The following is a 27,140-nucleotide window of genomic DNA, read 5'->3' on the forward strand; positions in this document are numbered from 1 at the left end:
TCACTTCAGAGCTAAAGATGCAAAAAGACTGAAAGGGGGGATGGTGGGAAAAAAGTATTCTATGCAAATGGAAACAGAAAGAAAGAAGAGTAGAACACTCATATCAGACAATGTAGACTTTGAACCAAAATCTATAACAAAAGACAAAGAAAGGGGTTATATAATGATAAAGGGATCAATACAAAAAGAGGATATAACATTCATAAACATATGTGAACCTAGCATAGGAGCACCTAAATATATAAAGGAAATATTAACAGACATAAAGAGAGAAATTGACAATAATACAATAAAAGCAGGGGACTTTAACAATCCACTTGCACTGATGAACAGATTACCCAGACAGAAAAGCAATGAGAAAACAGTAGCCTTAAATGACACATTAGACCAGTTAGATTTAATAGATGTGTGCAGGACATTCATCCAAAAGCAGCAGAATATACATTTTTTTCAAGTGTACATGGAACGTTCTCTAGGACAGGCCACAAAACATGTTAGAACAAATTTAAGAGGATAGAAATTATAGCAAGCACCTTTCTGCTACAATGGTATAAAACCAGAATCAATTACAGAAGAAAAATGGAAAGAAATATAGACACATGGAGACTAAACAACATGTTACTAAAAATACCAATGGGTCAACAAAGAAATCAAAGGGAAAATCATATATTTACAATAGCCAGGACATAGAAGCAACCTAAATGCCCATCAACAGATGAATAGATAAAGAAAATGTGGCATATATATACAATGGAATATTACTCAGCCATAAAAGGTAATGAAATTGAGTTATTTGGAGTGAGGTGGATGGACCTAGAGTCTGTTATACAGAGCAAAGTAAGCCAGAAAGAGAAAAACAAATACTGTATGCTAATGCATATGTATGGAATCTAAAAAATAGTACTTATGAACCCAGTGGCAGGGCAAGAATAAAGATGCAGATGCAGAGAACGGACTTGAGGACATGGAGAGGGTGGGGCGAAGGGGAAGCTGGGACATGAAGTGAGAGAGTAGCACTGACATATATACACTACCATATGTAAAGTAGATAGCTAGTGGGAAGCTGCTGCATTACACAGGGAGATCAACTCGATAATGGGTGATGACTTAGAGGGGTGAGATAGGGACGGTGCGAAGGAGTGGCAGGAGGGAGGGGATATGGGGATATATGTATAAATACAGCTGATTCACTTTGTTGGACAGCAGAAACTGGCACAACAGTATAAAGCAATTATACTCCAAGATAGAGCTTAAAAAAAAAAGAGACAAAATCGTAAAATACCTGAGACAAGTGAAAACAGAAACACAACTTTCCAAAATCTATGGGACACAGTACAAAGCAGTTCTAAGAGGGAAGTTTAGAGTGATACAGGCTTACCTCAAGAAAAAAGAAACATCTCAAATAAACGATCTAACCCATCATCTAAAGGAATCAGAAAAAGAAGAACAAACCTTAAAGTCAGCAGAAGAAAGGAAATAATAAAAATCAGAGCAGAAATAAATAAAACAGAGACAAAGAAGCAATAGAAAACAGGAGCTGGGGTTTTTGGAAAAGATAAGCAAAATTGATAAGCATGTATCCAGGCTCATTAAGAAAGAGAGAGGACCCAAACTAACAAAATAAGAAACGAAAGAGGAGAAATTACAATTGATGTCACATAGATACAATCATAAAAGAACACTACAAACAGTTATATGCCAGAAAATTGGACAACCTAGAAGAAATAGAAAAATTCCTAGAAACATACACTCTTCCAATACTGATTCAGAAAGAAATAATCTGAACAGACTGATCACTAGTAGTGAAATTGCATCAATAATCAAAAAACTCACAAGAAACAAAAGTCCAGGACCAGATGGCTTCACAAGGAAATTCTACCAAACATATAATGAAGAGTTAATCCCTTTCCTTCCCAAACTATCCCCCAAAATTGAAGAGGAGCAAACACTGTCAAACTCATTTCACAAGGCCACAGTTACCGATACCAAAACCAGACAAAGACACTGCAAAAAAAAAAAAAAAAAAAGAAAGAAAAAGAAAAAGAAAGAAAGAAAGAAAATTGTAGGTCAATATCTCTGGTGAATATAGATGTAAAAATCCTCAACAAAATATTAGCAACCCAAATTCAACAATATATAAAACCGATCATACAACACAATGAAGTGGGATTTATCCTAGGGATGCAAGGATGGTTCAATATCTGCAAATCAATCAATATGATACACCATATTAACAAAATGAAGGATAAAAACCACATGGTACTCTCAACAGATGCAGCAGGTGGATGGCTCTAGAGTCTGTCATACAGAGTGAAGTAACTTAGAGAAAAACAAATACTGTATGCTAATTCATATATATGGAATCTAAAAAAAAAATGGTACTGATGAACCAAGTGACAGGGCAAGAATAAAGATGCAGATGTAGAGAATGGACTTGAGGACATGGGGTAGGGGGTGAAGGGGAAGCTGGGACTAAGTGAGAGAGTAGCATTGACATAATATACTACCAAATGTAAATTAGATAGTTAGTGGGAAGCTGCTGCATAACACAGGGACATCAACTCGATGACTGGTGATGACTTAGAGGAGTGGGATAGGGAGGGTGGGAAGGAGACATGGGAGGGAGGGGATATGGGGATATATATATAAATACAGCTGATTCACTTTGTTGTACAGCAGAAACTGGCACAACAGGGAAAGCAGCTATACTCCAATAAAGAGCTTAAAAAAAATAGATGCAGAAAAAGCATTTGACAAAATTCAATACCCATTCATCAGGAAGTTGGTATATAGGGAACATATCTCAACTATAATAAGGGCCAAGTACAGCCCACAGCTAACATCATACTCAATGGTGAAAAGCTGAAAGCTTTTCCTCTAAATTCAGGAACAAAATAAGAATGCCCACTCTCACCACTTCTATTTGACATACTGTTGGAAGCCCTAGCTACAGCAATCAGAGAAGAAAAAGAAATAGAAACCATCCAAATTAGGAATGAAGAAGTAAAACTGTTACTATTTGCAGATGACATAATACTTTATATAGAAAACCCTAAAGTCTCTATCAAAAAACTATTAAAACTAATAAATGAATTGAATAAAGTTGCAAGATAAAGATTAAGATACAGAAATCTGTTGCTTTCCTATATAATCATAATGAACTATCAAAAAGAGAAAGCAAGAAAACAATCCAATTTATAATCACATAAAGATAACAAAGTGGGGCTTCCTAGGTGGCGCAGTGGTTAAGAATCCGGCTGCCAATGCAGAGGACATGGGTTCGATCCCGGCTCCAGGAAGATCCCACATGCCACGGAGCAACTAAGCCTGTGTGCCAAAAAAAAAAAAAAAAAAAAAAAAAAAAAAGATAACAAAGTGCTTTGATATAAACTTAACCAGAGAGGTGAAAGACCCTGACTCTGAAATCTATAAAACATTGAAGAAGGAAACTGAAGATGATACAAAGAAATGGAAATATATCCCTTGTTTATGGATTGGAAGAATTAATATTGCTAAAATGAATGCAGTACCCAAAGCAATCTACAGAGTTAATTAAATCCCTATCAAAATACCCATGCTATTTTTCACAGAACTAGAGCAAATAACCCTAAAATTCATATGGAACCACAAAAGACCCCAAATAACCAAAGCAACCTTGAGGAAAAAGAACAAAGCTGGAGCTATCACACTCCCTGACTTCAGACTATACTACAAAGCTAGAGTAATCAAAATAGTATGGTACCGCCACAGAAACAGACATATAGACCAATGGAATGGAATAGAGAGCTAGAAATAAGCCCACACACATATGGTTAATTCATCTCCAACAAAGGAGGCAAAAATATACAATGGGGGAAAGACAGCCTCTTCAATAAGTGGTATTGAGAAAACTGGACAGATACATGTAAAAGAATTAAAGTAGAACATTTTCTCACACCATTTACAAAAATAAACTCAAAATGGATTAAAGGGCTAAATGTAAGACTGGAAACCATAAAACTCCTGGAAGAAAACACCAGCAGAGTGTAAGTCTTAGCAATATTTTTTGGATCAGTCTCCTCAAGCAAGGGGAACAAAAGCAAAAATAAACACATTCGACCTAATGAAACTTAAAAACTTTTGCACAGTGAAGGAAACCATCGACAAAATGAAAAGACAACCTATTGAATGGGAGAAGATATCTGCAAATGATATGTCTGGTAAGGGGTTAATATCCAAAACATAAAGAGTTCATACAACTCAATATCAAAAATCAAAAAGCGGACAAATGACCTGACTAGGTGTTTTGTTTTCTTTTTTAGAGGAAAGACATGTTTTAGTTATGTATTTATTGGCTGCATTGGGTCTTCGTTGCTGTACAAGGACTTTCTCTAGCTGCCGCTAGCAGCGGCTACTCTTTGCTGCGGTGCATGGGTTTCTCATTGCAGTGGCTTCTCCTGATGCGGAGTACGGGCTCTAGGCATGTGGGCTTCAGTAGTTGTGGCACATGGGCTCAATAGCTGTGGCTCATGGGCTCTAGAGCACAGGCTCAGTAGTTGTGGCACACGGGCTTAGTTGCTCCGTGACACGTGGGATCTTCCTGCAGCAGGGCTTGAACCTGTGTCGCCTCCCTTGGCAGATGGATTCTTAACCACTGCACCATCTAGGAAGTCCCTGACTGGGTATGTTTATCCAAAGAAGATATATTATAGGCCAACAGCCACACTGAAATACTCAACATCACTAATCATCAGGGAAATGCAAATTAAGATCACAATGAATTATCACTTCACACCTGTCAGAATGGCTATTATTAAAAAACAACAAATAAAAAATGTTGGTGAGGATGTGGAGAAAAGGGAACCCTGGTACACTGTTGATGGGAATGTAAATTGGTATATCCACTATGGAAAATAGTACAGAGATTCCTTAAAAAATTAAAAAGAAAACTACCATATGATCCAGCAATCCACTCCTGCATACATATCTGAAGAAAATAAAAACATTAATTCAAAAAGATAGATGCACCAGAATGTTCATATTTCTATTACTTATAATAAGCAAGATATGGAATCAACCTGTGTCCTTCAATAGGTGAATGGATAAAGATGTGGTATACACAGTGGAATATTACTCAGCCATAAAAAAGAATAAAATTTTGCCATTTGCAACAACATAAATGAACCTGGAGAGTATTATGCTTCATGAAGTAAGTCAGACAGAAAGACAAATACTGTGTTTTTACTTATTATGGAATCTAAAAAACAAGACAAGTGAAAGACCAAAATCATTGCTTACCTTACCACGGCAGCTTTTCACTGGAGATTTCAGTGATTCTCAAACTTATATCTATATGACACTGACAGAATCTTTTTATTTTAGCTTTTTGATATGATTTTAGAAAGTGGCAAAAATAGTACAGAGAATTCTCACATAGTCTTCACCTGGATTTTCCAAATGTTAACATTTTACCATACTTGTTTTATCGTCCTCTCTGTAGGTGCATGTTATTATTTTTTTTTTTCTGAATGTTTGTGAGTGACTTGCAGGCACGATGCCCTTAACCACTAAATACGTTAGTGTGCATTATCTTAAATATATATGCATATACATACATACATATATACACACACACACATATATGTATACACACATACATACATCATTCTCTTACATAGCCACAGTACAATTACCCAAATTAGAAGATTATCATTGATATAGCACATCTAACTAATCTACACAATTTACTCAAATGTTACTAGTTGTTCCATTAATGTCATCTTCAGCAATTAAGCATCAATTTGTCATGTCTCTTTATTCTTTAATCTGGGAAAATTCCTCATTCTTTTTCCGTCATGATTTTCACATTTTTGATGCATACAAGCCATGTATTTTTTAGAATATCCTTCAATTTGGGCGGCACACTTTTAAAAATAACCCAGAGTTTAAATTTTCCAACAATCCTTAGGCATTAAATTCTAAAACTTTAGACTTTCCCTCCCAGGCTTACAAGCTCTAGTTGTTAGGAAGGTTGCAGCAGCATTTTTTAGGCTTACCACTAACTGGCAGTGTTTTCACCAGCTCTGTATATTCTGTGTCTGGAAGTTCAGTTCCCTTATTACTCAGCACATTTGCCAGGTTGTTGATATCGATCTTTTCACCTTTAGAAAGTTAGAAATAGTTATATATATTAGTGATGATTCCAAATTTTAGGTTGACTAGCAAAAGCATAATGCAGTCTGCATCTACTACACAGTCTTGGGGGAAATTAGAACTTTAATTGTTTCTTCAATACTAATAGACAAAAGTTCTTTTTAAATTCTGAGAAAAAAAATTCATTTCTATGCTGTTCAATTAATCCACCTAGATAGCTAATATAATCTCATAAGAAAGTGTTACATGATTTTGTTAATAATGTAATCGTTGACAATGTTACCTCAATTATTCAAAAATTCACAGTGCCATTTATTGTGCCTGCCTCGAGTTTCATGCAGGGAAACATTTTATTAGGAAGGAAAGCTCTACAGAATGTAGGATTTCTAACTTACATTTAGTCCTGTAGGTATATTTTGTATTGTTTTATTTTTCCTTTTTTTACCAAATTTAAATTTGTGTAACCCAAGATAAAACTTTCCATTAGATCTAGCAGTAGGATATTGGGAAAACATGATAGAAAAATAAAAATTATTGTCGAGCCCTGGGGCTCTCAGTTTATTAGTAAATTTATCACTAACCTGTGAAAGCTTTCACGTCATCCATTACATTTTTCCTATCAACTTTCCCATCAACTGCAAGAAAACATACAGATGACACCTACACATATAACATCAAAGAGAAAACGAGCAAAAAAAATGGTACTTATCACTTTCTCTAGAATTTTATCCTATTTCTCCCCTTCATCAGTGTGAAACAAGAAAAAGGTTTTACATTTCACATATATAGCTATATTAACAATGTGACATTGACTTTTTTGTTTTAAGATATTAAAACTTTCAGTCACAGAAGAATGATATGTAAAGGAAGCTCCATTTATTTTAGCTGCTTTTTAGCATTTAGATATTGGAAAACTCTCCATTATTTAGTTAGGCTCCTGGGCAAAATTAAAAAGGTGGTGTATACCATATTTCACTGTTTTAAGTTCAGTAATTTTCCATTCATATAAAGTTGACCCTTACTCACTACTTATCCGTTATTACAATTAAACTGAAAATAATTCATTGACTCTTTAAATTATATGTGCAAGTTAGAAATAATTCAAGACTTGTAGTTAATTGCAGGCTTTGTATATAATAGATATACAATGATTTATTTCATCAGTTTTGGGGGGCGGAATCTTTATTTTTATTTTATTATTTATTTATTTTTTTGGCTACCCATGTGGCTTGTGGGATCTTAGTTTCTGGGCTGGGGATCGAACTTGGGCCCTCGGCAGTGAGAGTGCAAAGCCCTAACCACTGGATCACCAGGGAATTCCCCTATTTCATCAGTTTGTAAAGGGACGTTAAAATAGAAGTATTACAGAGACAGAATAAGCTCACTAAATCAGAATCTCAATTGTATTAAGTATCGAGAAAGAGGAAAGCAGTGACACATTTTTGTGCTTTTATTTTCAGAACGTTTACCTGTTATTTGGCTAATTGCCGAAGACAAAACTTGAATTACATACTACCTTATTGAGAAAATATACCTAATAAGCACAATACAAAATCCACTATAATTTCAGCTAAATTTTAGCACTTTGAGCTAAAAGAAGGTCTTACAAGCAAAGCTGGTTGTCCCACATCTAGAGGCAAGTTTCACTATTTAGCGTAAATTCAAGCAACAAAGAAAATAAGGAAACAAAACACACATGTTGCATTAGTGAATCAAAAAATGTTGGAAAATGAAAGGGTAACTTAACACAATGTCTTCTATAAAAGAGCTTATCTTTGAAAAATGGAAAGTAAGAAGTGACAAAAATGCCACTAAATGGCATCTGATTAAGATGGGAAAAAGTGGATTTGCCCAGTAGTGAGACATTTCTTGGCCTTACTGGAATCTTCTAAAGTTAACATATCCTAATTCTCGTCCTTCTGGGAGGGAATCGCTCTGTGAACAGTTACACTTCAACCTTATTTAACATTTCTTAAAAATCAGAGCTTGTTTCCAGCTTTTCAAAAGGGAATTTAAGTCTAGTATCGGCTCTTGGATAACAAGTTCCGGCAACATCATACAGGAATCCTTAGAGCCTTCTAAAGGAGGGAGGACATGTCCACTGTGCTGGCCCGAATTATAGGTAACTTTGCTCAGTGATGAGGGTCTCTGAGAGGACAAAAAAGGTGGCACGATACCTCTTTCTCTCTATCTTAAATAGCTGGGGGAACATGATCTCTGCAAATCTGATACAACTTGGGGTGAAATTGTAATCATTCTGCTCATTAGGCTTTCTTTGTTTCTCCCTCATGGTTTTCAAATTTACTCTTTTTAAATTCTTTTTCATCCCACTGTCACAAGTCCTGCCCTCTGCAACCTCTCCCCACTTTTTTTCTTTTTCCCTTATCTCCCCCCGGTCCTTCAGTAATCTTGTTGACATTTTCAGCAATGTGTAGACTTCATAGTGCAAAAGCCATTAACGTAAGTTAATGGAAATGTCCAGAGAAAGAGTTTGTGCTCTAGGTTCTCAAAGTTTTTCTCAACAGCTTGATGTCCAGTAAGTACTTTGAAGAGGTCTATAACTATAAGCTCCCACGCGTGCAGAGGTGCCTGGTAGTAACAGTGATGACTGGAACAATATGGCAAAGATGACAACAACGAGCAACTTCAGTGGACGCGTTATGTACCTGACACTGGTCTAGATTAATCCTCACAAAATCTCCATCAAGTACGTGCTAATAATGTACTCCTTTCATCTATGAAGAAACTGAGGCAGAGAAACATTAAGATGACACAACTTTTAAGCAGAAGAGTTTGAATTCAAACCCAGTCAGTCTCGCTCCAGAGTCTGTACCTTTAACCACTACACTATTTGAACTTTGAATGGTCACCATCCGCTGCTCACCATCAACTGGCAGGCTCTGTGTCAGATCTTCAAGTTCCTTTTCGGTGAGGTTCATCCCCATGCTTCCCAGAACTGTGTCCAGTTTACTGACATCAATTTCCCCTCCTTAAAAAGAGACAGGGATAAGAGCAAAAGATAGTAACTCTAAAATGTGACATAAATAGGCAATCCAATTCTCCTGTTCAGTTAATGGGTGGTGTTGTTGATTACATTTTCAGACTGGTTGACTTCACTGTTGATTAAATTTCCTGAATAAAAGAAGGCCTTTCTTTTATTTTTTTTATACTACAGATTTAGATTTTGATTATTTCAAGCCCTGCCAAAGTCTGGGAAGTTCCAAAGGAATGTGGATTGTTCTCTAAAAACACAACATAACAAAAGTAAATGATACCCACTTACATAAGGTACATAAATAGGCAAATTCATAGAGACAGGAAGTAGAGTAGTAGTCACCAGGGGCTGGGGGAGGGGAAATGGGGAGTTACTTTTTAATGGGTTTCTTGTTAGAGTTTCTGTTTGGGATGATGAAAAGGTTCTGGAAATGGACGGTGGTATAGTTGCGCAAGACTGTGTGCTTAATGTTACTGAATTGTTCACTAAAAAATGGCTAAAATAGTAAATTTTATCTTATGTGTATTTTACCACAATAAAGAAATGGTAAATTACAGAGCACTCTATAGAAGCATCTTTTTTTAATGAAAAATTTAAAAAATGGAAGCATAGTTAATTTACAATGCTGTTTTAGCTTCAAGTGTACAGCAAAGTGATTCAGTTACACACATATATATATTCTTTTCCAGATTCTTTTCCATTATAGCTTATTATAAGATACTGAGTATAGTTCCCTGTGCTATGCAATAAGTCCTTGTTGTTCTATTTTATATATATTAGTGTGTATATGTTAGTCCCAAACTTCTAATTTATCTATCTCACAATTAAAAAATGGTCCATTACAGAGCACTCTTTAGATGAATCTTAAGGATAGAGTCAACATATATGACACGAAGGCAGGGTTCATATTTAAATATCAAGGAAATAAGTTAAATGTGAATCACAAAAACCTCGAATTCATCTGCTTTTTTCATTATGACTCTCTCCTACCTCTAAGAGTCTTTATACCTTCCAGCAATCTGTTCTGATAGATTTTTCCATCAGCTGTAAGAAAACACATAATTCAGGTACTAAGATGATTTAAAAATCATTTCAGAAATAAGGCTTTAGAAATTTTTCCATATCTATCAACTTATAAAAACATTATGAAATAAAAAACTTTAAAAATGTGATCATTTTACTTTCTCTTGGGCAAGTAAAGCCGGTATTAGTATTATTATTATTCAACCTTGCTGAAATATGCAGTATTTTAATTTTCTCATTCGCATTTCTAGTAAACTACCACACTTCCTTTTTCTTAAATTTCCTCGCTTAACATTAAGTATTCCAGTAGAATTAAGAGTAATGGCAGGCATTTCTCAGTGCCGCATGTTTCTTGATTTCCAAATGAAGAACTAAATTATGCAATAAAGATTTCTTAATTTTTGACAAGCGTTCTCCTCGAGTCTCAAACGGAACAGACATTCTTACTTAAGCACCCAAATCTAAGTTTCCTTGTAAGTTTTATTGCAGAGTTTCCTAAAAGCAGCACTACTGACATTTCGGGCTGGGTAGTTCTTTGCTGCAGGGAGCTGTCCTGTGCACTACATGTCTTCTATCCACTAGATGCCAGTGGCACCTTCCCCTCCCCCACCAAGTTGTGACAACCAAAAATGTCTCCAGACTTTGCCAAATGTTTCCTCCGGAGCGAAACTCTCCCTATTTGAGAACCACTACTACATTGATATTTGAAAGGCTTACCATCAACCGGTAACTTTTTTAACAGCTCCAAGAGTTCCTCATCTGTAAATTCTATCCCCATGTTTTCCAGAATATCTTCTGTGTCACAGATATCAATGTCCTCCCCTACAAATAATAAGAATTATAAAATGTAAGAATTTTAAAAATTATTTAAAGATTTAACATGTAAAAATAAATAATCTTTTCCTATATAGCAATGATCTCAAGAGCAAATCTTCAACACAAACACATGTGAAAGGTATTATCTCCTCATCTTGTGGACAGCGTGATATAGTACACAATAAAATGTAGGGATATAAAGTGCCACTATAAATTAAAATGTTTTAGATAGTTGATCTTTAGTTATTGAATGGAATTTGTGTTAGTCTGTATACAATTACCTATATAAGTTGAAGCGTTCCTTCATCTACAGTGTTAACCTATATTTGGTCATTTAAACTCATATATAATAACTATAAACTCATATGAAATATGTTGTCGACAAATGCTTCATAGAATAAAATACTTGCTATCAAGATGTGCACTGAAGCACTGTTACTAAAATAAAGATTATCCACAGTTGAACCAACTCTGGGGAATTCATTATATACCATTCATGAACAAAAAGGAAAAATGCCTCAATCAATGACAATAGGTATAATGAAAAATACCATTAAATATAATTCAGTATAATTACTTATGTTCTTAGGTCTAGAGTATTTGTCACTCACCTATAATAGCTTTTACTCCATCCATTAGCTTATTGAGAACAATCTTTCCATCAGCTATTAGAAAAGGCACAATTAATACAAATGATACAGAGTCACAAAAAAGGTATAAAGTACTTGTTTATAACTCTTAGTCAAAAATCTACTCTTTCTATTGCATTTTATAAAGCCATATTTAATTTATAATTACTAGATTTCAAGAATTCATCCAATGAAATTAAGAACCACCTGTTTCCTGGATCATAGGGTTTCTCGAGCTCATATGAAGCTATACTGCTTCATAAGGAGGTCAAGATTTGATTTATGCCAGCCACAAAGTTCCATCAGTGGTCACCTCAAATGGAAAAGAGTTCATGCTTTTCATCTTCCATTTCTTTTCTCCAATATTTTCAATCACCATGATGATGCAAATACTTGCTATCTATACATTTGAGACAACTATTAAAGCTTTGTACCATTTCCCACCACAGGAAATATTCTTCCTCACTACTTTTTTGTCTACTAATTCATTCATTCATTAAGTACGTAAAGCATTGTTAATATGAATCAGTCTGCGTAGTAGGCTTTGGGGTATGTGGCAGACATTGCTTGTTGTCTAACAATCAGCTAGAAATACCTACTATTATTCTTTCTGCTAACAGAATTCTAATTTAGTAACCTTCCTCCATGTGGCCACACACCTCAGGCAAGATTGGGCCCTTCATAAGCCTCAGGAAGTGGATTGTGCCAAACTAGACTCAACACTAGTAGAAAGAAGGGAATAAGAAATTAGCGTGGAGGTCAATGAAATTGAGAACAGAAAAATCAAGAGAATCAAGAAAATGAATGTTGGCTCTTTGAAAAGATCAAGAAAGTTGACAAGTCTTTAGCTAGGTTGATTCAGAAAAAAAAAGAAAAAAGATGCAAAATACTAAAATAAATAATGAAAGTGGGGATATGTTACAGACCTCAGAGAAATCAAAAGGATTATGTGAGAATACTATGAATAATTGCATGCCAACAAATTAGATAACCTAGATTAAAAGGATATATTCTTAGAAACGTAAATTACCAAAACTGACTCCAGAAGAAATAGAAATAGACCTTTAAAGACCTGTAAGAAGTAAAGCAATTGAATCAGTAATCAAAAACCTCTCCACAAAGAAAAGCCTGGGACCAGTTGGTTTTACTGGTGAATCTGATGAACATTTAAAGAAGAATTAATACCAATTTTCCTCAAACTCTTTCAGAAAAATAGAAGAAGAGAAAATAATTCCTAATTCATTCTATGAGGCCCGTATTACCCTAATACCAAAGGAGGGATTAATGTAAAATAATTGTTTAAAATACATGACACCTAACATACGACAAAGGAGGCAAGACCATACAATGGAGAAAAGATAGCCTCTTCAATAAGTGGTGCTGGGAAAACTGGACAGCTACATGTAAAAGAATGAAACTAGAATACTACCTAACACCATACACAAAAATAAACTCAAAATGGATTAAAGACCTAACTGTAAGACCGGACACTATAAAACTCCCAGAGGAAAAATATAGGCAGAACACTCTATGACATAAATCACAGTAAGATCCTTCTTGACCCACCTCCTAGAATAATGGAAATAAAAACAAAAATACACAAATGGGACCTAATGAAACTTAAAAGCTTTTGCACAGCAAAGGAAACCATAAACAAGACAAAAAGACAACCTTCAGAATGGGAGAAAGTATTTGTAAATGAAGCAACAGACAAAGGATTAATCTCCAAAATACACAAGCAGCTCATGCAGCTCAATATCAAAAAAACAAACAACCCAATCCAAAAATGGGTGGAAGACCTAAATAGACATTTCTCCAAGGAGGACATACAGATGGCTAACAAACACATGAAAAGATGCTCAACATCACTAATCATTACAGAAATGCAAGTCAAAACCACAATGAGGTATCACCTCACACTGGTCAGAATGGCCATCATCAAAAAATCTAGAAACAATAAGTGCTGGAGAGGGTGTGGAGAAAAGGGAACCCTCCTGCACTGTGGGTGGGAATGTAAGTTGGTCCAGCCACTATGGAAAACAGTTTGGAGGTTCCTTAAAAAACTAAAAATGGAACTACCATATGATCTAGAAATCCCACTCCTGGGCATATACCTAGAGAAAACCATAATCCCAAAAGACACATGTACCATAATGTTCATTGCAGCACTATTTACAATAGCCAGCACATGGAAACAACCTGAATGCCCATCAACAGATGAATGGATAAAGATGTGGCACATATATACAATGGAATATTCCTCAGCCATAAAAAGGAATGAAATTGAGCTATATGTAATGAGGTGGATAGACCTAGAGACTGTCATACAGAGTGAAGTAAGCCAGAAAGAGAAAAACAAATACTGTATGCTAACTCATATATATGGAATCTAAAAAAAAAACGGTACTGATGAACCCAGTGACAGGGCAAGAATAAAGATGCAGATGCAGAGAATGGAATGGAGGACACAGGGTTCAGGGGGGTGGCCAAGGGGAAGCTGGGACAAAGTGAGAGAGTAGCATAGACATATATACACTACCAACTGTAAAATACATAGCTGGTGGGAAGTTGCTGCATAACAGAGGGAGATCAACTCGATGATGGGTGATACCTTAGAGGGCCAGGACAGGGAGGGTGGGCAGAAGTCACGGGACGGAGGGGATATGGGGATATATGTATAAATATAGCTGATTCAGTTTGGTGTACCTCAAAAACTGGTACAAGAGTGTAAAGCAATTATATTCCAATAAAGAGCTAAAAAACAAACAAACAAAAAAACCAAAAAAACCCCAAAAAGAAACATGTACTACAATGTTCATTGCAGCACTGTTTACAATAGCCAGGACATGGAAGCAATCTGAATGCCCATCAACAGATGAGTGGATAAAGAAGATGTGGCACATACATACAATGGAATATTCCTCAGCCATAAAAAGGAATGAAATTGAGTTATTTTTAGTGATGTGGATGGACCCAGAGACTGTCATACAGAGCAAAGTAAGCCAGAAAGAGAAAAACAAATACTGTATGCTAACTCATATACATGGAATCTAAAGAAATGGTGCTGATGAATCCAGTGACAGGGCAAGAATAAAGATGCAGATCTAGAGAATGGACTTGAGGACACAAGGTGGGGGGGCGGGGCAAAAGGGAAGCTGGGATGAAGTGAGAGAGTAGCATTGACATATACACTACCAAATGTAAAATAGATAGCTAGTGGGAAGTTGCTGCATAACATAGGGAGATCAACATGATGATGGGTGATGACTTAGAGGGCTGGGATAGGGAAGGTGGGAGGGAGTCGCAGGAGGGAGGGGATAGGGAGATATATGTATAAACACAGCTGATTCACTTTGGTGTACCTCAAAAACAGGCATAACAGTGTAAAGCAATTACATTCCAATAAAGAACTTTAAAAAAAAGTCAATTTTGAAAAAGATATAAAAATTGAAAATATAACAGAGAAAAAATTTAACTCACTTGATTAGTCCATTTTCTAGATTCTCAAATGTATGTTTTAATTATAGTACTTATTTTATTGAGTTTTTGTGAGAATTACATGAAGATATACATAGGTATGCATGTGTATAAATATATACACATATATATCTTTGGGCATAGTGCCCAGCACATACAAAAGCATTATAAAATTATTGACTATTATTATTTAAGGAGAGAAAAGTAGTAAATGAAGGTTTATTATGCCATTAATAGTCTAAAACGCTCCCTTTGTATGCCACTTTTTGTCCTGATAGTAAAAGAAATAATTTAAGCAGAAACTTCATGTTAGTAGGAAACCCTAAAACCTATGAACCTATATCTATAATATCAATGAACTGATACATATGAGCAATGAAAAAGTAATATAACATCTCCAGTAAACTGGAATGCTGGCCAAATAACAATATGAAATATTCATAATGGTTAATCATTAATTGTTTCTAGCATAGAATGAGAAGAATCTTTGGTCCTCTTTTTCTCCTGGATCTAGAAAATCAAATCAGACCAATATAAGTTTCTATATGAGAGTCAGCTACAGGTCAGTGTAGTGTGGATCATGTGCACTGGTTTCATTTGGCTTCCACAGTCACTGAAAGTAAATAGGTCACAGATAGAAAGATGTTGGGGACAAGGAATGATAAAATGTCTATTTGATCTGGATTTGGATTTTCTCATTCAGGTGATCATTGTACCGAATCTTGTCTTTACCAATAGCACCAAAACTCTTTCCTAATAGACACCAAGTGAGGAAGTCATTTCCTGAGGAGTGAGCTCAAGGGCTCTAAGCCCTAGGCCATTCAATTAAGATCAGAATTGGAATCCAGTGCCTTATAAGGAATTGTTTTTTCTCACACCAAGTCTCTAAATCATTCTGTTGGCCAGACCCTCAATAAACAATAAAAATATTTTGTGACATAAAAACTTGTAGATTGCAAAATGACCATTTTAATTTGGTCAGTTTCCTCCTTTTAATCATCTCAACCCATTTTAATTTTATCAGTTTTTCTTTGAGCTATAGGAAGAATTATACTAGAAAAAATGTTCTGTAGGTGGTTTTAGTTACAAATCAAGTGCTCTTCCCATTGAATTTTATTCCCTTCTCCTTTTAGACCCATGAAAAAGAGAATTTCTGCTGCTGACTCCTTCAGTCAAGATTATCGCCTTGGATGAAGTTAGTCCCACATTTAAATCACTTTTCTCATTATTTTATTAGAGTAGTGTAGTGGATGCTATTCCTCTTCAGTCCAAGGTAGTCATTCTCCCAGTAGCCAAAAGTATTGACTGCCATTGGTTCACTGCTTATTCTCTCTCTGGCAATTGCCTTCTTCTGAAAGGAGCTGTCTCACCTGAAGTTATGTTTCCTATCAGAGAACGTCCTGCATCCAAAGACTGGTTGATGTGAAGTACAAAGGCCCAACCTCTGTAGGATCAGCTGAGGCTCTATAGCAACTGCACTGCAGTTCAACGTCTTCCTCTACCCAATCCTGCTTCCTTCATTGCCTTACTGGTAACGTCTTGAGAGTATTCCCCAAGAAACCTCTTGCATACAGATCTCCACCACAGGGTCTGTTTCAAACAAATGGCAAGCTAGAAGGAAATATGCTAACGAAATTCACATGTATGTACTTCATCAATTCTGAAAAATGAATAGGGAAGTTAAGGAAAGTCTCACTGTTTCCATCTTTCAAGTGAGATTTAAAGTTCCCAAACATTAGCCTGGAATCATGGAGACTTGCCCAGAAATATAGGAATCCATAAAGTTTCCAGAGTAGGAGAGAACAACATACTTCCTAGAATCACCACAATAGTCTTCCCACTGTGGTAGCAGCCATCTGTGGTGAAGGGAGAGTCACATTCACTGTTCCCTCTTCCCTTTTTAAAAAAAAAAATTTATTGGAGTATAGTTGATTCATGATGTTGTGTTAGTTCCCTATTCCCTTTCATATTCTATTTCAATGGTGCTGAGAGGAGGAGGAGATGACTCTATTCACTTAAGAAAATTCCTGATGGCATCTTACAAATTTTCCACTATTTGCATTTCTCCCTTCTTGTCCTCATTCTTTTTATTATTTTAATCCTCCTCATTTTCCTCTAACTTTAACCTTTTCACTTCTTCCTCTTTTCTGCTATATTCTTTTTCTCTGCCCTGCCAGTGGTCCTAGAGATTTCCTTGAGCTTATCTCCACAGTGGAAAAAGCGGTCAAGAAGTTGATGAGACTGACTGGAGAAAGGACTGAGTCTTACTTTAGGTCTATTTCCCCTCCTTTTAATGTTTTTCAAAATGGCTTTTTGATTCCAAACAATCATAGTCGGTGGTTTTTATACAAAAATGCACAAATTCCTGTCCTCCTGAGGAGCTCGGTGATGTTTAAATGCTTACCATTCACTGGCAGATTTTGTGTCAGATCTTTAAGCTCCTTTTCTGTGAGGCTTATGCCCATGTTTCCCAGAACCGTATCCTGTTTATGGACATCAACGGTCCCTCCTTGGGAAACAGACACGTATATAAGCAAAATTTAAGGGATCCAGAGAGTGGCAAAACTACTAATTCCTGTGCATTATGGCTATCCTTTTCAGCATAAGGGACTGAGGCCCAAGGCCCAATACATCTGATAAAAATGACAACGAGAACCAGTAGTCGACAGTAATTGAAACCCCTTCATGTAAATCTGGTTTTTTAAGGACCAATCTACACAGTAAAACATTTTGAAGGGGAAAATTAATTAATGTTAAGAGTATAGTCAATTCAATAGTGGAGATGACAAATCTTATTTTTTAACCAATAAGTAAAGTTTATTTTTGCTAACTGAGAGTTTAGATTATTTCCACTAATGAACAAATTACCTGCATAAATGAATCGTTCATTATTCTTAAAAAACCGAAAAATTACAGACAGGGACTTCCCTGGTGGCACAGTGGTTAAGAATCCACTTGCCAATGCAGGGGACACGGGTTTGATACCTGGTCCGGGAAGATCCCACGTGCCACGGAGCAACTAAGTCCGTGCTCCACCACTACTGAGCCTGCGCTCTAGAGCCTGCGAGCCACAACTACTGAGCCCGTGTGCTGCAACTACTGAAGCCCACACGCCTAGAGCCTGTGCTCCACAACAAGAGAAGCCACTGCAATGAGAAGTCCATGCACCACAACAAAGAGAAGCCCCCACTCACAATTAGAGAAAGCCTGGGCACAGCAAGGAAGACCTGACATGGCCAACACATACATACATACATACACACATAAATACATAAATAAAACATTACAGACATAGGCTTCATTTATTTTTTTCCCCTAAGTTCAAAAAAATTCCCAAAGAGTAGGGGACTTCTTCCCAAGACACAAAAAATAAAAGTAAAATAGCAAATTACAAATAGTCCTTGGAAGGGGTATGAGTATAAAATCAATACATGTGACCAATGACAATATTAGCAATTACACAATTAGGGAAGTGTAGAAACAAAACACTTGAGCGATCTTATGTCCACTTGTATTTCACCATGATTCTTACCTCTGAGAGACGCCATACCATCCATCAGCCTATTTTGATAGATCTTTCCATCTGCTATAAGAAATTGCACATTTCAGGCTACAAATTACACAGAAGTGCATGAAGATAAAATAACAAAGCTAGAATTTTTAAAAGATATGGTTGATTATTTGCACCAGAAATGTCCAATTTTCTCTAAAATAACAAAATTAAGAAATAGAGAAGGTTCCAAAGGCAGACATTCCACCTATTCCTGAGCAATAGAGGCAGGTACTAGCGACTAAGCCCCACGCTGAAACATATTCATTTCCAGTTCTCCTTTTTGATTTACCTACTGCCTTCATTCTAGGACCTACTTTCTGTTTCTCATATTCACAGATTAATTTTTGGCCTCTTAGTGGACTCAAAAGTGACAGTATGAATGTTCTTTTCCTGATGGCAGGATTCATGCCTGCTGTATTCATTCCTAAACTTAGATGGAACTTCTTCTTAAGTTAGAACAAGGTCATGCTAAATATTTCTAGATACATATTCTTTCTGCCATGATCAAATAGAGACAATTTTTAAATATATAGGACTGAGTTCCTTTAAAGGCTATAGTAGTATTTGAAATTCTCACCATCTATTGGCAGATTTTTCAGCAGCTTTAACCATTCCTTTTCTGTGAGCTCTGTCCCCATGTTTTCCAGAACATATTCCACATCACTGACATTAATCTCCCCTCCTTCAAAAATACAAAATGCAATCAGATGAAAATTTAAGGATGACCCAATTTCAAAACATGAAAAAAATAATCTCAGCCTGTTGCACCTGAACTTTACTGCTTGATGAAGAGCAAATGCAGAGCCTGACATGTCTAAACATACAATCAATAGCATTCATGTAAATAGATTCCTTAACTGCAGTAAAATGATTCACGTCATATTAATGGAAATAATGGTTACAAAAAGTGTGGACTCTCAACACAAGAAAATGAGGGTTACATAATTTTCTAGTGAACTGGGATTTTATTAGGACTAATCCAAATATTCTATCATCAGATCAAATAATGTTTCTGATCATCTTTAAATAACAGTTACACATCTTTATCAGAGCTTTACTTTACCATTCACTGCGTTAATCTATAATTTAGGGGTTTCCCCCCCAACATAGGAAAGGTGATATAATAATGTCAAGTCCAAAGACAAAGAATTCACTACCAAGATGCAGAACTGAAATTTTATTACTAAAATGGAGACAATCAAAAGTCTAACTCTAAGACATTAGATAAATTAGATTTAAAAATTATCAGATGAAAAGTAAAATGAAGATTAAAAATCTTCAAAATATAACTTTGAGTACAATTTATCCTCTGAGATTTATACTGACTTCTCACCTGTAAGAGCTTTCACTCCATCCATCAACTTATCAACGTTCCCATGAACTAAAAGAAAAGGTAAAAATAAGAATAATAAAACAACTCAGACTCAGAATGAAACTCCTATATTGTGAAAGTCCACCCTTTCCCATTGTGCCCCATGTCAACTTTCAACTTATAAATCCTGGTTTTCAGAGATTCTATATTAGATGATGTGCCCTATTCCCTAGATCAGAGGTTGACAAACTATGGTACAGTAACCAAACCCACCCACCACTCATTTTTATATAGCTCATCAGCTAAGAACTGTTTTTGCATTTTTAAATGGTTGAAAACGCTCAAAGAAGAATATTATTTGTGACAGAAAAGAATTATATGAAACTCAAATTTCAGCATTTACAAATAAAGTTTTATTGGGAAAAAAACACACTCTTTTTTGCTGTTTTGGCTGCTTTTGCACGACAACAGCACTTGAGTAGTTATGACAGAGATCATATGGCCTGCAAAGCCTAAAATATTTATTATCTGGCCTTTATAGGAACATTGCCAAACTCTGCCCTAGATTATGGAGTACACCAGAGACACTATACTCTCTTGAGTTGCTGAGGTTCACTCTGCTTTACAAACATGAGAGGAACCATTTATTGTTATCAGATATATACTTTAAATCAGCTACTGGGCCTATGTTTGATGAGGTAAAGGCAAACACACTTGAATGGCAAGTTAGTTACAATGAGTAATAGTTTCTTTTAGTCAAAGCAAATTGGGTACAAAACATTTAAGCAGAACAAGCACACAAAAAATCATCAGACTATTTTGATCATTTTCCCAGTTCCCAGTTGCGACTGATTACAATTCACTCTGTAAGAATCGTTTCTACACCCTCTATACATTCAATAATGATTAACTAAACCTGCTCAGCAAGCTTTAGACTACAGATTTCAAAATGCCCCTCATCAATGATAGAAAAACATTTGAGTTGTATGTAAAGGTCCAAGAAGTCAAGAAAATATTATAAATGTTCATACGAGTCAGGTCCAGCATCTTGGGCTAGCTGTCTACTTCTGATGTCGGCTTCTTCTCGTCCTAGTGTGAGTGCAGTTTCTCCTCTGATAAGTGTCCTTCCGTCTAAGCTGCAGCTAGTCCTTTAAATTACGACCTTTTAGTATCCATAATCACCCAAAGATAGATTACTGAGATAAGCTTCAGAAACAAACTTAGAGTGTCCTTTTAAAAAAAACCTTGTTGGATTTTACATTACTGTGGTGCAACAGCAAGGAACTATCCAGGGAGTGAATCTTAGTAAATACAGACCTCCATCAGCAAAACTGGCACTTAATATTTACTGAAACATAATCTGCTTCTCTCTAAAATTACTCTCATTTTTACCTAATGTAACCAGATTAAGGCTAATTTGTTTGCAAAATAAGTCTGGTCGCAAAAGAAACTTGGCCTGATCATTTATGTAACTATAATTGATCATATTGGCTTTTGGCTTTGGTGAAACTTTTATAAGGAGCCTCAGACTGGACTTTTAAAAGACCTTTCAGGGCTAGGAAAGCCATGCCAAGGGCTTGGGTTTATCACAGATTTTTGCCTAACAAATGTAGGCGAACTCCTCCCTTTTCATGGCTCCCAAAATATCTTAAGTTTTCTTATACTTAGTTAGTGAGGTAGCCTTTCTAATTTATCTGATAAAGCTGCTGGGAACCTAAGAGTTTCCAAAGTCTAGAGGGATCAGATAGAGAGAAAAGATAAATGTTTCAATCCTGCTTACAAATGTACAATTTACCAAATTTTTGCAAATCATAATTAGTTTGAAGGGAAGGTTTTCCTTACACCTGGAAAACAGGTTTGAACCAGTAATTTTTTTTTTTTGATAGAAACCATAAAATTTATAACCATATTCACCAGTTTACTCAGTCCTATGTAACATCCTTTTGGTTAACAGCTTATGAAGCCATCAGGTTTCTCAGTAGGATTCCTCAATTTCAGCATTATGGTCTGAAAGTCAGAAACTTGTATTTATCCAAAAGTCCTTTTTATAAATCTTTTTTACAAAGGAAGCATTTTGCAAAGGCATCAGAATAAAACCAGAATCATCTTAAGACATAAGGCTTAAGAAGGCGTGTTTAAAATCTGAGTGCATGGTCAATCAATTTGGTTATTGTTGTGCCATGCAACATTTTAAGATAATAACTAGAATTATGACTGATAACATTTTACCGGGACATATCAGAATTTTAGGAACTCCATATAATTTCTAGACTATCTATATTAATAACAATTACTATGCACTAAAATCTAACATTTATTATTCATTTGCCAATACTTCCTATATAACTTAATGTACCAAACGAACCTAGTTTATATCTCTCTTTGGGATGTTTCAGGGGCTCTTTGAAGCATCCCAAAGTTAGCTAGAGGTCAAAAGGATTTCATCACATTTTGTTTTAGGAAGTTTTGTCCAAAATGCCCCAAAAAAGGGTTTAGAACACTGTCAGGTAGGCTCACAGGTAACTGTGAAACAATAGTTAGTCACTCAGCCAGAGTAACAAGAACAGATCACTTAAAAGGTAAGGAAACTTAAAATCTTTTATCAAAGGGCAGTTCAACATTTTAAGAAAACTTGTCCTCTTAACAGAGAGAAAAGCCAAATTCAAGCTCTGCACCAGCTTACTTTCCAAAGTAATTTACTCAACTAAATTTATCTAAACTTAGTCAATCCTGATCATGCACAAAACTCTTTTCTTGGGGTCCACGTTCCACAAACCTTCTTACCACTTTCTGTATCATTACTTTATTTCCCATTCAGTCACCTGTAAGTCAGACCTACTTTCTTTCCCTTAATAAAGTGTAATTCCATTCCTCAGGCCTTCTTTACTGAAAACACACATCCTGCTTTCCTTAAGCCACCATGAACTGTCCCTTGTGACGGCATTCTGTAGACTGGTGAACATAAATACCAGTGATATTTTCTGAAAACATTGGCTTTCTTTACAGAACGTGGCACCAGGCATATTTATCAATAGTCCTAAATATCTTTTTGTCTCGCTGTAAAAGGAAGCTGATGTTCAGTAATATACGTTTCAGTATCTTATTTTATTTGGGAATGATCCAGCTGGTCAATAAGCTTTCATCACTTAATTTAGGGCCACTCCAGAATTTCAAGTTACCAGGATCTGGAGAGACTATTTTAGGTAGATATTCCTAAAGCATAAGTCTTCTTGACAGAGTTTATCTAAAAGCTCTTATCTCATTTACATTTTCTTTCCTCAGAAGTTTCTTTACATCAGGTTACTTTCCATGCTGACAAATTTGTAACAGACACAAGACCTTATTTAGCTTATATTACATGTAGGCACAATAACAATTTATATAAAAATTATACGTAATGTTGATGACTCTAAAACATGTCTATAGTAATCAAACCAACAAGCTTAAGCCATCTTCAATACCAGCTTTCAGTTTAGTACTGAATGTCCCAGATGTCAGGAACCTGAAATTCATTCTGGCCAGATTATTTTCTATTTCTGAATACTTATAAGCGCTTAATAATTTTTTTAAAGCCAATTAGAGCTCTTTTATGAATTCTTTTGGCAATACCATACACCTACAACAAACATATAGATACATATGAACACACAAACACAGAGGCCTCATAATTCTCATTCTAAAATTTCAGTACTGAGTCAGGTACAACATGAACGCCATCAGTCACAAGGGGTTGGATTTAAATTGGCTCCTAGCAGATGGAACAAATCAAGGTCACCTATCTAGATGGCTAAACCCTTTTACTATTTGCAGAAAAGACATTTAGCATTTCTATTTATCTTTGACAAGTCAAGTTTTACATTATTTAAAATGTTTTTCATCTTCATTCAAAAAGATAGCAGAGAGAAGTGTTCCTTAGATGACCAGATAAGACATTTACCTCTCAAAGGTACAAGCAAGTTCCTCCTAAGATGACGTTGTCTCCCCTTTGTTGACAAGGGTAATTTATTTCTTTGACCAGGAGGGAGAGGGGCGCGCACGGAAAGGGCCTTGTCTTAGGGCCTAATAACCTAGGTAGCGCTGATGTCGCCACGCCTGGAAAGCCCAGTATTCCCAGACAGCACGATTACGTGCCTCCCTGAAGATGGCCCTGATCATTAAGTGTTCTCAGAGAGAAGGGACTGCAAGGAGGCGGTCCCTTGTAATGGGGTTCGCGGAGGAATAACTTCAGGCGGGGCTCCGGAGGGGGTCTGGGGTGACGGACCCTCTCGAGGGCACCGAGCAGGCGGAGGAGCAGTATGCGTACTCCTCGCCTAAGGGAAGAGCCTGGAATCCTTGGGGAATCGGGATTACGAAGGAAAGCTGACAGAGGAAGGCGGCCTCGTGATGAGAATCCAAAAGTATACAAGACCACGTCAGCGTGTGCCGCTCCACACGGACCGGCCCAGGGGACCTAGAGAGAGAGGTGCAGATCTGTCTGGCAAAAGGGGCAAGTCTTTTGGGGAAAACCTAATTTCTCAATCAGTCGGCTCAAAGAGTCAGCTGACGGAAGGGGAGAGTGAGCCTTAAAATTTTAAGAAAACTTTGGCGGAGGGCCCTAGGGCAAAAGGGCCATTTGTACGGACACAATTGCTAAATCAAATCAGTAACCAATTCCCCCCCCTCCCCCTGTGTCGATGACACAAAGACACACAAGGATGGGTGTCCCCTCCAAAGAGGAGGCCACTCAGGTGCCCACCGGGCCGTGTCCCCGTGGGGAGCGTAAGTGTCTCTTAGCTTTGGCGGGTGCTATAGAGTCCCACTTGAACCTGACTCGTAGAGAGGGACCGGGTCCCCCAGAGACAGATACCGCCCTGAGCCATATGAGGTCACCACGGAACCCCAGGTTAGGGCCCACTCGGACTCCGTAGCCACGAAGGCCGTGGAGCCACACAATCGCCCTGGAACGAGGACTCAACTAGCGTCTTGTTTAAACCAACCAACCAATCAGTCTGTACCAATTACAGCTACATAAGGAAAAGACTCCCCGGAAACGGGGCCCCAGAATTTTGGAGCGTTAGCTCGTCTGGGTCCAGCGGCTCAATAAACCTGCGTTCTCCAACCCTCTGAGCGTGATGCTTGGTCTCTCGTGGGATCGGTTTTCCGCAACACGTGGACAGCTGCCAGAACAAAGGATTCTGGCACCAGGAAGCCTGCAGGAACCAACAACACCCCCTTCCCGTTTCAGAATGAAAGAAGCCTGAATTCTAATCAGGCAAGATGGTGTTTTGACAGACATGAGTCTGCCATCTTCTCGGTCTGCCGGCTTTCCGAATAAAGTTGTATTCCTTGCCTCAACACGTCATCTCCGAGCCATTGGCCTGTCGTGCAGCGAGCAGAGAGCAGAGCGAGCTTGGACTCGCTTGGACTCGGTGACAGCGCGACCCCCCAGGACACACCCTTACCCTCACCGCATGTAAGGAAGAAGTTGACCCCCCCCCCCGTCCCCCGCCCCACCACCACCAGCAAGGGAGCAAGCAAGGGAGCCTGTCCTGTGTTCTCACTCTCCCCTGCTGCAGCGGGGGCCCCAGTAAGGATTCACCTGAATTTCTTGTCTGGCCTCTAGTCAATTTCTATTGCCAGGGGAAGGCCAAGAACCCTGCTTGGTAACAGTTCAACCCTAGATCTAATCCGTACCAAGTGCTTTAACCCCCTGCACTCCAAGCATCACAGTCTGCAATGAACTTCTTCCTTCCCTCCGCCTCCCTCCCTCCCTCCCTCCCTCCCATACCCTTTGGTACCTGCCACCTGATGAAATAAAATTCATATTTTAGGGCAAGACAAGAAACATTTACACAAACATTTTTTCCCTCTGCCCATTTGGGCCTCCTCCCTCCCTTCTAGTACCACCTTCCCTGAAAGGGATTCAGGGCTGAGATCAGGATGAGGCACTCTGTGTTCCGGGAAACTGGCAGAACCAGCCCTCAGAGAGTCAGATATTTTCAGGAGAACATTTTATGCACCCAGTTTCTTGCATGCTTCCCACACTGAGGAAAGCACTGAGACCATTAACTAAGATATCCGTTCCTTCTGAGTAGCCGTCACCTTTTACCCAGACGTGTGCTTGACTGCATCCCACAAACCACGCGTGGGGCAATACACACACACACACGTATACACACATGCACACACGTACACACATACACAACCTCCTCAGAACAGTCCTCAGAGCTCTGAAAAAGACCGTCTCCCGGGTTATAGTCCTCAGGTGGGCTCGGAGAAAACGTCCCATTTCTGTCTTCGATTGACGATTGATTCATTGTTTTGTCGGCACACCTTTGACCGCCACGCCTCATCCCTCTTATGTCCTCGCATTCGCGTTGACCCAGACAATTTCCCTGCACGTATATCCCCCCAGCTGCCTCGCCCCGTGCCCGCGCTGTCACACTCACGTGGCCAGCCTCCACCTCCCTAACCACTCTGGGCTGCCCCTGTGCCGCTGCGCTGCAGATAGCTGGCGAAAAACACAGCCAGGCTGATGGGGCTCCCCTTATGTCTCAGTATCCAGGGGAAAACAGACATGCACATTTGCTCTCCGGAACCCAGTAGGCCTGCACACAAGAAGGAGCTGCTTTGTTTTGTTTTTCCTTATATTTAAGCCTTCTTGGGAATACTTTATAGAAGTGACAATAAAGGACGCTGGGAAACGACTCTGTTAAAAATTGACCTTACTACTTCAACGTAGCCAACTCACCTGCGTGTGTGTACGTATACACAATACACAACAGTAAGATGATGACAGGTGGTGGGTGGGTGGCCGCTGTAAAAATCTTTCAACGGAGCTGTATGCTCGGAAACATTTTAAGAAGCACAAGAAACGCGGGAAAGAAAACGCTGGTAGAACCGTTTACGTCTTTCCGGTTCTGGGCGTTTCCAGGGAAACCAAGCGGAAGGAGCGGAATGCTACGCGCTGGTTTGGGTTCCACCGGGAGAGGGCGCACACGGGGAGCAGGGAACTCGCGCGTGTGTGGGCGGGGCATGCAAATTGCTCATATGTTTGTCCAGGGGCGTCATGGGAGAAGAGAAAGCCGAAAAGCCCCCAGTAAGGTAAACAATCTGAGAAAGTATGTATGTCTTACAAGTTGTGGCAATAGGACACTGTGAAGTCCAGGGGAAAGGGCGGGCCTTCAGTTTGAGGATGACTTTCCTCACCGTGAGCTGAAAGAC

General features: G+C 37.8%; 1 protein-coding gene across 1 annotated transcript; it reads right to left on the reverse strand.

Moving 5' to 3' along the window:
- On the reverse strand, positions 1–27,104 carry LOC130839604 (myosin regulatory light chain, striated adductor muscle-like). Its single transcript, XM_057713840.1, has 10 exons — positions 26,668–27,104; positions 19,959–20,006; positions 19,203–19,307; positions 18,605–18,658; positions 11,578–11,631; positions 10,868–10,972; positions 9,017–9,121; positions 6,714–6,767; positions 6,036–6,140; positions 1–11 (listed from the first exon to the last, which is right to left on the reverse strand). Exons 2-10 carry the CDS (start codon positions 19,981–19,983, stop codon positions 1–3), a joined length of 618 nt encoding a protein of 205 aa, XP_057569823.1. The 5' UTR covers positions 19,984–20,006; positions 26,668–27,104.
- Between the last annotated feature and the right edge of the window lie 36 nt (positions 27,105–27,140).

This window comes from Hippopotamus amphibius, chromosome 17 (genome assembly GCF_030028045.1).
Source record: "Hippopotamus amphibius kiboko isolate mHipAmp2 chromosome 17, mHipAmp2.hap2, whole genome shotgun sequence".
Classification (NCBI taxonomy): Eukaryota; Metazoa; Chordata; class Mammalia; order Artiodactyla; family Hippopotamidae; genus Hippopotamus; species Hippopotamus amphibius.

Bases quoted from the DNA above. Each gene is read 5' to 3' on its own strand.
- LOC130839604 (XM_057713840.1), bottom strand. From the start codon at position 19,983: ATGGATGGAGTGAAAGCTCTTACAG. The intron at 18,659-19,202 runs GTGAGAATTTCA...AATTTCTTATAG, and splicing joins GAAAAATCTGCCAATAGATG to CAGATGGAAAGATCTATCAA. The intron at 10,973-11,577 runs GTGAGTGACAAA...TATTATTTGTAG, and splicing joins TGGAGTAAAAGCTATTATAG to GGGAGGACATTGATATCTGT.